At 36.1% G+C, this 12,415-nt stretch overlaps 1 protein-coding gene across 1 annotated transcript in view; it reads left to right on the top strand.

Annotated features, from left to right (window-relative positions):
* ZBBX (zinc finger B-box domain containing) overlaps positions 1–12,415 on the top strand; it is a 101,299-nt gene that overhangs the window by 77,799 nt on the left and 11,085 nt on the right. Inside the window, exons 15-17 of the mRNA XM_045851774.1 lie at positions 2,425–2,578; positions 3,384–3,500; positions 11,228–11,461. Of these exons, the coding sequence (XP_045707730.1) occupies positions 2,425–2,578; positions 3,384–3,500; positions 11,228–11,461 (505 nt within the window). The remainder of the gene's footprint in view (positions 1–2,424; positions 2,579–3,383; positions 3,501–11,227; positions 11,462–12,415) is intronic.

Below are 12,415 nucleotides of genomic sequence, written 5' to 3'. Positions count from 1 at the left end.
AGCATTAGTTGAGAGTTTGAGTATACATTTCCTGATTTCCTGCTTGGAATCTCCAAGCCATGAAATTAGCATTAATGTTAACCCATGTCTGTCTGTCTTTTGATACCCTGAATGTATCTGACAAAACTAAACTCCAGTTCCTTCTGGGAAGACATTCCCACAGCTTAGATAATAATAGACTCCCCCAAATAAATGCTCATTGCAGATAAGCTGTTCTCCCCCGTCTCTCAGTGAAGAAAACAGTTGATCATAGATTGAACTTGTGCAGTCAGAACAAACAAGACCTCTAATTTTCTAGTTTCCACAGGGCATTATGAAGAGGGCTAGGTGACCCCTGCACATTCAGTGTGTTGTGTTGTAGGAGAGTAAACCTGAGCATAGGAGGCATCATGCTTTTCTACTGGGCATAGGTCTGTCTGACCTTTGTCCTAGGGGGAGACATCATCTTCTGTAACCTACTAAAAGGCACTTGGCAAAACTCACAGGTATATAAGCTGTGGTAATTCATATCCTAATGGAAAGTAATATAGTAGCTGAAATAAGTAAAATAGAACTATTTTTATTAACATGGATGTATCTCAAAAATATGATGTTAAAATTGAAATGTAAAAGGATACATAGAGTTTGATAGCATTTTTGGAAACATTTATGATGTTTATAACCCTTTATGGATACACTCAAATGTGAAAATAGTCAGAAATATCATTGGAATAGAGCATGTCAACTTCAGTGAAATACAATTAGTTAGATTTATAAAGATTAATATCTAGTTTTGGCTTAGAAATCTGAAACAAAATCTTTCAAACTACTAATATTAAATTGTGTGATCAAGTTGAATCATGTGTTGTTCATATCTACATGTTTAAAGTATTTCATAATTTAAAGTGAAATGTTAAAAAGCTACTAATCATATTTTGATCACTCATCCTACTATTGTTAAAAAATTGGTAAATGACTATATCATAGAGCACAGAGCTTTATAAATAATATCTTTTCATCCCTAATGACTGCACACGGTGTCTACGTACTCCTCCTGCCCTCGTGGAAGCCATTCCCTAAGCAGAAACTACTTTAACATCTGCTGTGTTCTGGTGGAAAATTCAAGAGTGAGCAATAGGAGCAATTTTTAGTAATGACATTAATTGGCTTCCAAATTGAGTGTAAGACAGTTCATTTTGCACTTCAGTTTTCAGAAATTGAGTTCTTTGTAAAGGTGGAACCGCCTATGGAATTAAGTACTGACAAGCAGCAGTAAGGTAGGGTCAGGGGCCAGGGAGAACACAGTCTGGTCAGGGGCTCTTGGTTCTGGTTCTGAAACAACAAAGATTTACTTTGTGAGTTTGGGAAGAACAAACAGACCCGCTGTCACTCTTCTTACTTGTCAACCAAGGCTTGTAAATCTATCCAGATTTGCAATTGCCTAATCCAAATACGAGCTCCACTGGGGTTGAAGGGGTTCTGTGGATTGGTTTTTCAGTGTCTGGGAGAACCAGTGAAGACGGGTTAGAGTGGACTTGGACCAGTCTTTCAGGGAGATAATTTATTGCTCACTAACTTGGTTTTATAACATTTTACCATTTATACGGTTTATACATTTTAATAGAGTTATAATAATTTTCTTTGCATTGGTTATCTCCTTGAACAGACTGCATGGAGGCTCCGTTAGGTCCATTATGGAACTTCTAAATACTGATAGCCACTTGGGTGCATTTTAAGCCCATCTGGAGCTCTCACTTCTGAACCACAAATCATTTCCCACTAGACTCCTATAGTTTTTTCATCTCATTATGGTCTTCCCTAGGATGAAAACATATCAAAAAATGAATTCATGGGGTGATGGAATAAGCCTAGCCATCAAGTGAAATAGACCTATATTCAAAACTTGGGTTAGCTTCTTTCTAGCCATATAAACGTCTCCAATTACGTAGCTCATTCCTGCCTCCGCGTCCTACTTGCTTCATGATGAATATTTTGTTAATTTGGACTCTGTCAATGACCATGATCTGATCAGATCTATTCCTTTTGATATTTTACTTTCATTTTTGAAATTATTTTATGTACAGAAATAATTACTAGTTCGAAAACACAGCATATGAGAGGGATTTGGTTTTCCAGATAACATATGTGCAAAGACATTGAGGAAAGAAAATAAAGGAAAGAAAAGAGAAAGGAAAACTTTGTTTCATGATCTCTGACACTCCTCGGATGGATGACAACTTTCATATTATTATGTAATTGTGGTTTATGCATTTCTTAAAATCTACCATATATAAATGCTACTATTTATGTCTCCACTACTAGAACTTAAACTTGATGAGGGCAGAATCCATGCTAAGAACACAGTAGGTGCTCAATAAATGAACGTGCTCTTTTGTATTGATGAGGTAAAATAAACTTAATTTTGTTGAATATTTTGTTTCCTAGTCATTACAAGAAATAGCCTGCAGAAGTAAGCCTATAACTGAACAATATCAAGGACTTGAAAGATTCTTTGTTTCTGACATAAATGAAAGACTAAACTCACTTCCTTCTCATAACTTAGAACGTGGCTATTCCAGTATTAGGACTACAATTGCAGGTAAATTCAGACATCAGATAGCCTTTGGGCCAACCTAACATCTTTCTGACATGTTTTTTGAAAACAGTCCATCCTCAGTTTAAGAAATACTGGGCGATTCTGTCCAACAAATAAAATCTTCTCATTCTTCTGTAGCTGAAATCATTAGCGCTGTGTGAGTTGCCACATATTGGTATTGAAGGCTGCTATCAGAATGACAGATAACATGACTATAATGACACTGGGCAGAAATTATTTTTAGAATTTGGAAATGTGGCCCATTCTAAACTGTAAAATAAAAATTCTTTGACTCAATTTATTAACTATTAAGTGTTGTATGATGATTCTTAAATGCCATTTTAAAAGAAAATCCCAAAAATCTCAGGATCTGTGAGATTTCTGAGACATATCTATAATTTCCTTTTGAATTGAGATTTTGGTGTCACATGTTTTCTTAGGTTTCTTATGTGTTTAAATGTGTTTACTCACATACAAGCTATTATACTTCATGTCATATTGTTAACTACTTCTTAAATTATTTGTTTCTATTCAAACATGTGTGCAGTATCTTTGCAATTTAGAGTTTACTGTCCTTGTTTTAAGCTATGTGAATCTAATGGTCTTTATTGTGTAATTATGATATTTTGTCTTTCATAATATATACCTAACTGTTATAAATTTTTAACAGTTTCCTTATTTAGCTAAACAATATTCAGTAAGACAATATGATTTGATTAATTAATAAACTGTATAGTAAATAAATAAAGCAATGACAAAGATATTTCCTTTTTAAAATTTATATAATTGTGCCATTTTTCTCTCTGAGGAGACAGAGACTGGATCCCAGAGCACAGCGTGAGCACGCGTGCTGACAGCGCAGTTGCCCTGGGTGTGGTGCGGAGTGCCCGGAGCTCTCTGACGGGCAGAGCCCAGCAGAGGACAGGTAAGGTGGACTGAACACCACAGTGACATGCCTACTGGCGACTCGCTTTATTAGTTTGACTTTGCCAGTTTACCAGCCACCTGACAATTAAGTTTTGCATTTTATGATGTAAACTTAGTCATTTTAACCAACTGTCCTCTACTTTTCTTCTCAAACCACAGCAACAAAAACAAAACAAAAGACAAAAAAAAAAACCCCGAAACAAAAGAAAAATCCAACCCTAGAGTAGCCATTATTCCTGTCAAAAAACCTGAGTTACAGTCTTAGTTATTTTCTGTAGCAATGAATTAGAGCACAATATTTTAAAAATGTAGCTCAGGATACGGTGTATGTTTTGAACAATCCTTATCTGCTCAGTTCCATAGACTTAGGGAAAAACAGTGTATTTATACGAAGCTTTGCATACCCTCCACTTGGTTTGTATGCTGATCAGATAATGGCTTAAGCTAAGCTTACTGCTAGTAGGCATGGGTGAGACACCTCCATTTTAAACCTAAGGCTGAGTGTGTTAATGCTTGGATCTTGATTTTGTTCATTTACTCCATTCCCTAACCAAAATAATTGCAAATTTTTTTCCTATAGGATAACTCTTTGACATGTTGAATGTTCATTATAATATTTTCCTAGTAAGTATATAGATCCATTGTTGTTATCCAAGAATACCTACTAAAGTAGGTTTCTTCTATGCTGAATTTTACATGAGTTTGCAGTAGATGAATGATGAATTAAGGCAATGCAACATGGACGTGTTGAGTATGTTAGCACTGTGCTGGGCTGGGGGCAGGACGAGGATGCATAAGTAATATTCCCAGATGGGTTTAGGAGGAACACTTGAAAAGGGAGCTGTTTGCTTTGTTTGAAGGCCAACTTCATGCCATAAATTTAATTACATACTACTTGTACAGATGTGTAAGATTTATATGTCTCTCTTGCCCTAAATCCTATGATTAAAGCTCTTTGGCTAGAAAAAATATTTTTCATATGCATTTATGTTGTGAAACTGTCAGAGATGAGATTTTTTTAATGGAAAAACTATCTATTTAAAATAATATTTTGGTTCTATTGTTAAGTACCACCACTTATATCAGAGTCTAGATCAGCTTCAAAAATTCTGGTTGCTTCCTTCTAAGGCAGTCAAAAGTATTGTTTTAAGTCACTGTATAATGCTGAAAACAAATTCACATGCATGCTGTGAGAAATTTGTTACTAAGACAAATCTTTATACATAAGTAGCCCAATGCCTTTAATTATCCATTTGGAATGGTCAGATGAAATCAATAGTTTAATATAAAACCCATTTGTGAGAGCACATATTTTAGGCCAGGCACTGCCAGACACTGGTGATAAAAATAAGCTCTCCCTAGTGAATGTGTTTCTGGTCAAGAGGCATAGGTAAACATAGCTCGCCACCTTGCACAACCACAGCAAAATATTATAACTAGACTACAAAATAAATATTACCCAGAATCGTCAGAAAATCGAGCTATATGGAAGCCCAACAACCAAGAAATTAAAGAAGTCACATTCATCCAGACTGTTAGGAGCGGCAGAGAAGTGGGGACATGTGGAGAGGTGCAGAGGCACAGAGGTGTGGAGATGCAGAAAGGGGGGTCACACACCCATGTGTGGTGGATAAAAACTGAGAGGGATACCTTGGGAGCAAAGGATCTCAACCGCACACCAGATCAGCCAACCCAATGTTCTAGTGCCAGGAAGATAAGCCCCCATTACTTTTGGCTGCAAAAACCAGTGGGTATTGGGGTAATAGAAGAAACTGCAGGATTCTCAGGAGTCTCCTCTTAAAGAATCCCCAACAAACCTAAGACCTATGCAGACTCACTCTCACTGGGCTCTAGCACTGGGCAACAGTTGGAAGGGCACCAGTGGCATACATGGAGAAATTGAAGTGTCTGACATCAGGGCAAGGGCCAGAGGACAGCTTCCTCTAGAGGCCAGCCAGTGTCATTGTCCCCTTTGTGAGTCCTCCCCCATATATAGACAGAGAAAAGTGACATAATATCTGAGATTCCATCATCCTGGTTCACATGGGTTGCCTGCCCTGGTGATTGCCTAAGGTTCCACCCTATTATAGAAAGTACACCTATAATCTACCACATTACAGGGTTGCTTTCCATAATAGGCCACATTACTAAGACATGGAGTCAAAGCAGCTCTACCTAATACATAGAAACAAACACAAGGAGGCTGCCAAAATGAGGAGACAAATAAATAAGGCCCAAATGAAAGAACAGAACAAAACACCAGAAAAAGAACTAAGCAAAATGGAGATAAGCAAACTATCAAATGTAGTGTTCAAAACACTGGTTATCAGGATGCTCAAAGACTTATTGGGTACCTCAACATCATAAAAAAGACACAGGCAGAAATGAAGTTTACACTAAATGAAATAAAGAAAAATTTACAGGGGCTAACAGTGGAGTGGATAAAGCTGAAAATGAAATAAATGATTTGGAACATAATGAAAAAATATTCAATCACAACTGCAAGAAGAAAAATGAATCAATAAAACAAGAATAAGCTAAGGAGCCTCTGGGACAACTTCAAATGTTCCAACACTCAAATCATCACAAAGGCATCAAGTCATTTGTGCCTTTCTGGCACAAATCATAAGGGTGCCAGAAAGAAAAGAGAAAGAGCAGGAAATGGAAAATTTGTTTGAAAAAATAATGAAGGAAAACTCCCCTAATTTGGTGAAGGAAACTGATATATGCAAGTCCAGGAAGCACAGAGTCCCACACAAGATGGAAGCGAAGATCACACTGTGACACATCATAATTAAAGTACCAAAGGTTAAAGATAAAGAGAACTTTACAAGCAGCAAGAGAAAAGCAGATAATTATCTACAAAGGAGTTCCCATAAGACTGTCAGGTGATTTCTCAAAAGAAACTGCAGGCTAGAAGGGACTGGCAAGAAGTATTCAAAGGGATGAAAAGCAAAGACCTACAACCTAGGTTACTCTATCCAGCAAAGCTATCAGGTAGAGTTGAAGGGCAGAGAAAGTGCCTCTCAGGCAAGGTAAAGCTAAAGGAGTTCATCGTCACCTAGTCATTACTATAAGAGATGTTAAAGGAACTTATTTAAGAAAAAGAAGAATATCAAAACTATGAACCTTAAAATGGCAATAAATTCACAAGTATCAACAATTGAATCTGAAAAACAAACAGCAAACAAGGATAACAGGAACAGAATCATAGATAGGGAGATAATTTGTAGGGTTATCAGTTGGGAGGGGGAAGGGGAAAATAAGGGAAAAGTTGCAGGGATTAAGAAGTGGAAATCGGTAAGTAAAGAATAGATAGGCAGGTGTTAAGAATACAGCCAAAGAACTTACATGCATGACCTATGGACATGAACTAAGGTGGTGGTGGGGGAATGTTGCCAGAGGGAATGGAGTTACAAGGTAGAGAGGGCAAAGGGGGAAAACTGGGACAACTGTAATAGCATAATCAATAAAATATATTAAAAATAAGCCCTCCCTTCTATAACCTGTGATCTTAGAGTCCAGAGCAGAGGTTCTCACTTGTCAGTGGGAGTGCAGTCAGCTGGGATGCCTGTTGTAATGCAGCTTCCTTGACCTCACTCCTAGAGATTCTGATTCATTTAAGTGCCCAGGAATTTGCATTTATTTTATCACAACTCCATGTTGTGCTAATATGATAGGCCAAAAATTGTATGTTAAGAAAACTGCTATAGAGATATGTAAACATAAATTACACCATCTATAAGTTTTATAAAAGGACTGTGAATAACACACTTTTGGAGATTGACATGTAATTAATGATAGTTACAATAGAGGTAGGTGACTGTGCAGTCTTTTAGAAATAAAGATGATAAAATAATTGCTTTGCCACTGAAAAGCATAAATATGCAAGATGATAAAAATTAAAGGACATTTCAGCTGAATCTGGAAGAATTCATAAGATTTACTAGTTGGTGGCAGAGAGAAATGGCTCTATGGGGACAGTGTTCCAGGCCCAGTGTTCCAGGGCCTGGAACACTGTCAGAAATGGTTTTATTTCTGTGGCCTAAAATACAGTAAAATTTTCCTGGCTATGCCATAAGTTATAGAAATGCTCTATTCTGAACTGATGCCAGTGTATAAAAGAATTCATATTTCTGTTAAGCTTTTTAATTTGTGAATGTAAAAGCCTGATAGTTATGAAATACATATGTGTTTGACAGCAAGTCCATTGATTCTACCCACAACCTGCCAAAAGCTACCCCTGCTCCTCCCCAACCCACCTTTCTGTCTAAGTGACACCACCATCCAAACATTGCTACGTCTGAACCCTGGGAATCCTTCTGACTCTTACTCATCACATCCTATTCATCCCCAGATTCTGCTGTTTTCAGCTCTAAAATTGACCCTAAATCTAACCAGTTCTATCTGTACTGCTCAAGTTGAGCCCAAGCCAGCTTTGCATCGTCTCTTACTTGTCTCCCCCAAATTTACTTTTACCTTTCCACAAAACTATGATTATTTTCCATCAAATTCTGGTATTTATAGTCAGTGAATGAATTATTCATATTGTCATAAAAGTGTTTATAATTTATAGGGAGTGAATCATATTTTTCATAAACTTAAGCCATAGATTCCATCATGACAAACTTCTACTAAAAAGCACCCTGTGGCTTCTTAGAAAAGATGGAAAAAATTATATTCCTTACTGTGCCTCACACAGCAATACCAATTGGCCCTGCCTGCCTTTCCTCACACAGCTTCTCCCACATTGCAGCCCCACTGGCTTCCTTTCTGTTAGTAGACAGGCCGCACTCTTACCTTGCTTCTTAGCTTTCAAATTTGCTCTTCCCTCTGATCCAAGATGGTCTGAAGCCTTGTCTCCTTATTCGTATTCTTTTTCATATGATTCATTATTTCTGATTGTTCAGCCTCAGCCCAGATACCAACTTCTTAAAAAGAGGTTTCCTCAGACCACCCCAACTATTTAATGCTGGTGTTTTGAGTTCCTTAATCACATCTACCTTCTCTTACCTTTCTCACAGACCCTATCATTAAGTGAAATTATTTTCATTTGTTTATTTTATGCTTACCCCAGCTGTAATAGGAAGGAGAGCAGGAACCTGGCCTGTGCCATTCACGGGTGCATCCTCGGTGATGGAGCAGGGCCTGGAACACTGTCAGCTGGCTAGCAGGACAGTGTGTTGCCTGGTGTGCACCATTGGATAGGGACAGTGTCTCATACATTTTTGAATATCTGGATCCTGACACAGTGCCAGACAATTTTAAAATTTGGCAAATGTTTTTGTACTTGAATGGGAATGGATGTGAACTTATAAGTTCTCAGGGTGTGAGGGGATTTAAGACATCATTCTGTCCAACTCCTTAATTTTACTGCTGAGATATGAATTCTCATGTCTTAGGTCATAACCTGATTTCTAATTCAGTGAGACTAGATGATAAGGTTCTTGCTTCCTAGTTTAATGTTTTTCTGCTAAACCATAATGCTAAATAACATTTCTATGTGTGTTTCAAGAACTCTTAGAAAATACATTCCTATTTCTTATATGTAAATTCTTAGTAAGTTACATAGTTGAGCAAGAGTATCCATAGACAATAGTGTTTTACAACTTTTGTTCAAGAATAAAATAGTGGTCCATTGATCAGAATGGAATTTGTTATCGGGATACTGTGCAAGATGCAAGTTGCCATGATTATGTTTCATTGATTCTAATTTATAATTAGAATAGCAACAATAACTGCTGTTGTATTGAATACTATTCAGAGAGTGATTCATATTTTCACATTCTTATTAGCATTCTTGTGACCAGTAATATAAGAAAATATTTCCAATATCTGGCATGGTTTCATTTGTAGTCATAGAAAAATATATTCTTTAGCTAATACTGAGGACAGTTTCTTGTGTTATATTTTGTGTATAACTGTGATCAGTGTTAATCTATAATTTCCCAAGATTACTTTGCCAGTTATAGCACAAATTAGTCCTAAAATGATTTCTTATATTTATATCTAAATACTATACTTTAAAAAAGGCATGGAATGATCCTTGCAATAGTGGCATTTTTCATTAATTCCAGACTTAACTATGCCTCAAATCTCAATCCTAGCAATAACATTAATAAGCTTATACAATGAACATTAGAGAGAAGGACACACTGACATGTATAAAATAAATGAGTTAAATCAAGAACCAAACTGAAGTATTTTCTTTCTGTTTCTGCATGTTAGTTACTCTGAATTGCTTTTTGAATATATTTTCATCAAAAAAGATGGTCTGTCTCTTTGCTGTGTGCTAAGCACAGGTCTGATAATTGCTGGTGTACTTTTATTTATTTTTTTCTCGATTGGTATCAATTAACCTCAAATATTGTGGCAACTAGATGCTGTTATAAGAGTTCATCAAGTATTTGAACTTTTCTGAATTTTCTGAAGGACATCAACATTATGTGAAAATTTTCTCGCCTTGTATTTATTTGTGTTGTCATAAGTCTAATTCTTGCTAATCACATCATTTTGTTTTATTTTAATAAAAGTTCTAAATCCCTTTACATTTTACTTAACTGAGACCTAGCACGATATATATAGAAGGGTATGGTTTTCTCTGTAGACCTAGAACTTTCGATTTATTCAGGTGACTTGTTACACTCACTGACTGGTGCTTCTATCACTGTTCCTCTTACTGCTTTACTTCATTATGCAGGAATGGCAAATTTGTTTTTCTAGATGGCTATGCATAAAATATTGATTCTTTACATATTATAGGTAAAAGGGGAAATTATTTCCACATTCCTGTCATTAAAATAATTAAAATAGTTCTTAGGGATATTTACATTTATTTTTCTTAAAACATAAGCACATTTTTTGTCAGTTACTTTTCTTCAGAATTGTCCCTGAACACAAACAGACACAAAAGGTCAGGAACTTATTTTAATTTATTCGTAATTTTATTCCAACAAAATTGTTTTCAAAATTGATTTCTGAAATGTTCATTAAAATTGGTGCCCTTTGGGACTTACCTTAGTCAGTTTTAATTGCTTAAATAATTACATACTGCCCTCAGATTCTTCTTAGGGTACTAGCTACATTCAAAGTAGATCTTTAAAGTTTTTTAAAAAAAGAGTAACTCAATAGTCAGTACATGTTTAATACACGACAACTGCCTAAAATTCAGAATGACTCTTTCAAGTTTTACATTTTCCTTTGGGTCACTAGAGTGCCATCACTTCATGGCAAATGCTCAATCAAATCATGATATTTATGATAATAACAATAACTCTTTTCTAAAGAATTTAATATTTTATACAACATCAATTTGTGTTAAGGGAATGCAAGGTTATCTCATAATATAAATCATTTACACTTCATATAAATATATTTATCTAAATCAGAACAATGAATCAGTACATTTATAACTTTACCTGTGCTATCATTTCTACATGAATTTGCATAGACATTTTGCTTTAATTAATATTCACATTATTTTATCTTTTTCCAAATATAGAAAAATTGTGGGGAAATAACCCCAAAGTGTTCTTTATGGCATAGGTAAAGTAATTTGGGCTTAGCAACTTGTGGTAAAGTATGGATGATGAACTAAAATTTGATTTTTCATAAACTCTTTGGCATGACTTCACTGCTCTAAGTTTGCGAGGCTAATATTTTGTATTTTTAAGTATTCATTCAAAATTTTAAAAGCAGCTGATGTAAAAAATTTTTATGTTTTAGGCCAGACATCACAGAGACCTTCAACAGCAAATTTACCACTTTCTGACTCTGTGAAAAGAAGCTCCAGCTGTCTTTCCGTCTTCTCTCATCCTCCACCAAGAAGTGCCCCTGTTCAATCACTGTCTAGAGCTACTTCTGAAATGTCAGAAATGAAACATATTCATATTACTGATCATAGTGAGCCTTTCTTAGACAGCCTGGAAAAGGAATCAAATGTGCTGAAAAATCTTGCAGGTAATGTTATTTTTTTCACTGTAGACATTGTTAACTCTGTCTGCTGCCTGATTCTTCCTATGGAGCTTGCTCCAAGAAAATGAGCTAGCAAACAAAAAAGCCTTTCCCTTTTCTTCTTTAACCAGCAACTTTTGTGTCTGTTTTCTTCAATATCCCTTGAGGTCACCCTGAAAATGTTATGTGTGGATGCCAGCCATGCAAGAGATAGTCCCTTAGGTCACATAATATGTAATTAAGTTGTATTTCATAGGAAACTTCATGTGGACAGAAAAATAAACTTTTTTCTCCTTTTTGCAAACCCATTGAGTGGCTAATCTCTATAGCTTTATGAAAGCTGCTGCCCAAAATCTGTGTTAGAGAATTAAGCTGTTAGATCGTTTAAAGCAGCATTTCCTAAGCCTCAGTGTGTACAGGAAACCTCCAGGGATCTCGTTAAAATGCAGATTCAATCTCAGTATGTCTGGGGTGGGCCCAGGTTCTGCCTGTCTAACAAGAACCCAGTTGATACGAATGCTGGTAGTTGGCAGTGCAGTGTGAGGAGAAATTATATCTGTGCATTCCACTTTCTGAATGTCAGCGGATGTAGTCTGGTAAATCATAACCACATTCTTGAATTTACAAAGGTCTGGTTCAGTAACAAAACTTCAGGAGAAGAAATCTTAATTTCCATCAGAAAGCTGTTTGTGCAATGTGATAGAAGCCAGCTGCAAATCTACCAGGCAGGCCAGAAACTTCTCTGGGCCTGTGCGTTCCACCTGCAGCTCCTCCCTTGGTTTTGCTTGTTGTTGTTTTAGTGATATTAACCTTAGATTCATGCCTTTGCTATTTTCCTAAAAAGAATACATCTTGGTTTTGAAAAATTCAATCAGTATAAAAAAATGCCAAAGGAAGTAAAAATGCCACAAAATGTTACTACTCTGAAAATAACCATTAATAACATTTGATAAACATCAT

Source organism: Phyllostomus hastatus, unplaced genomic scaffold (assembly GCF_019186645.2).
Source record: "Phyllostomus hastatus isolate PE091 unplaced genomic scaffold, TTU_PhHast_1.1 phas_contig_86, whole genome shotgun sequence".
In the NCBI taxonomy this organism is placed as follows: Eukaryota; Metazoa; Chordata; class Mammalia; order Chiroptera; family Phyllostomidae; genus Phyllostomus; species Phyllostomus hastatus.
This window is presented reverse-complemented; position numbering and strand designations above follow the sequence as displayed.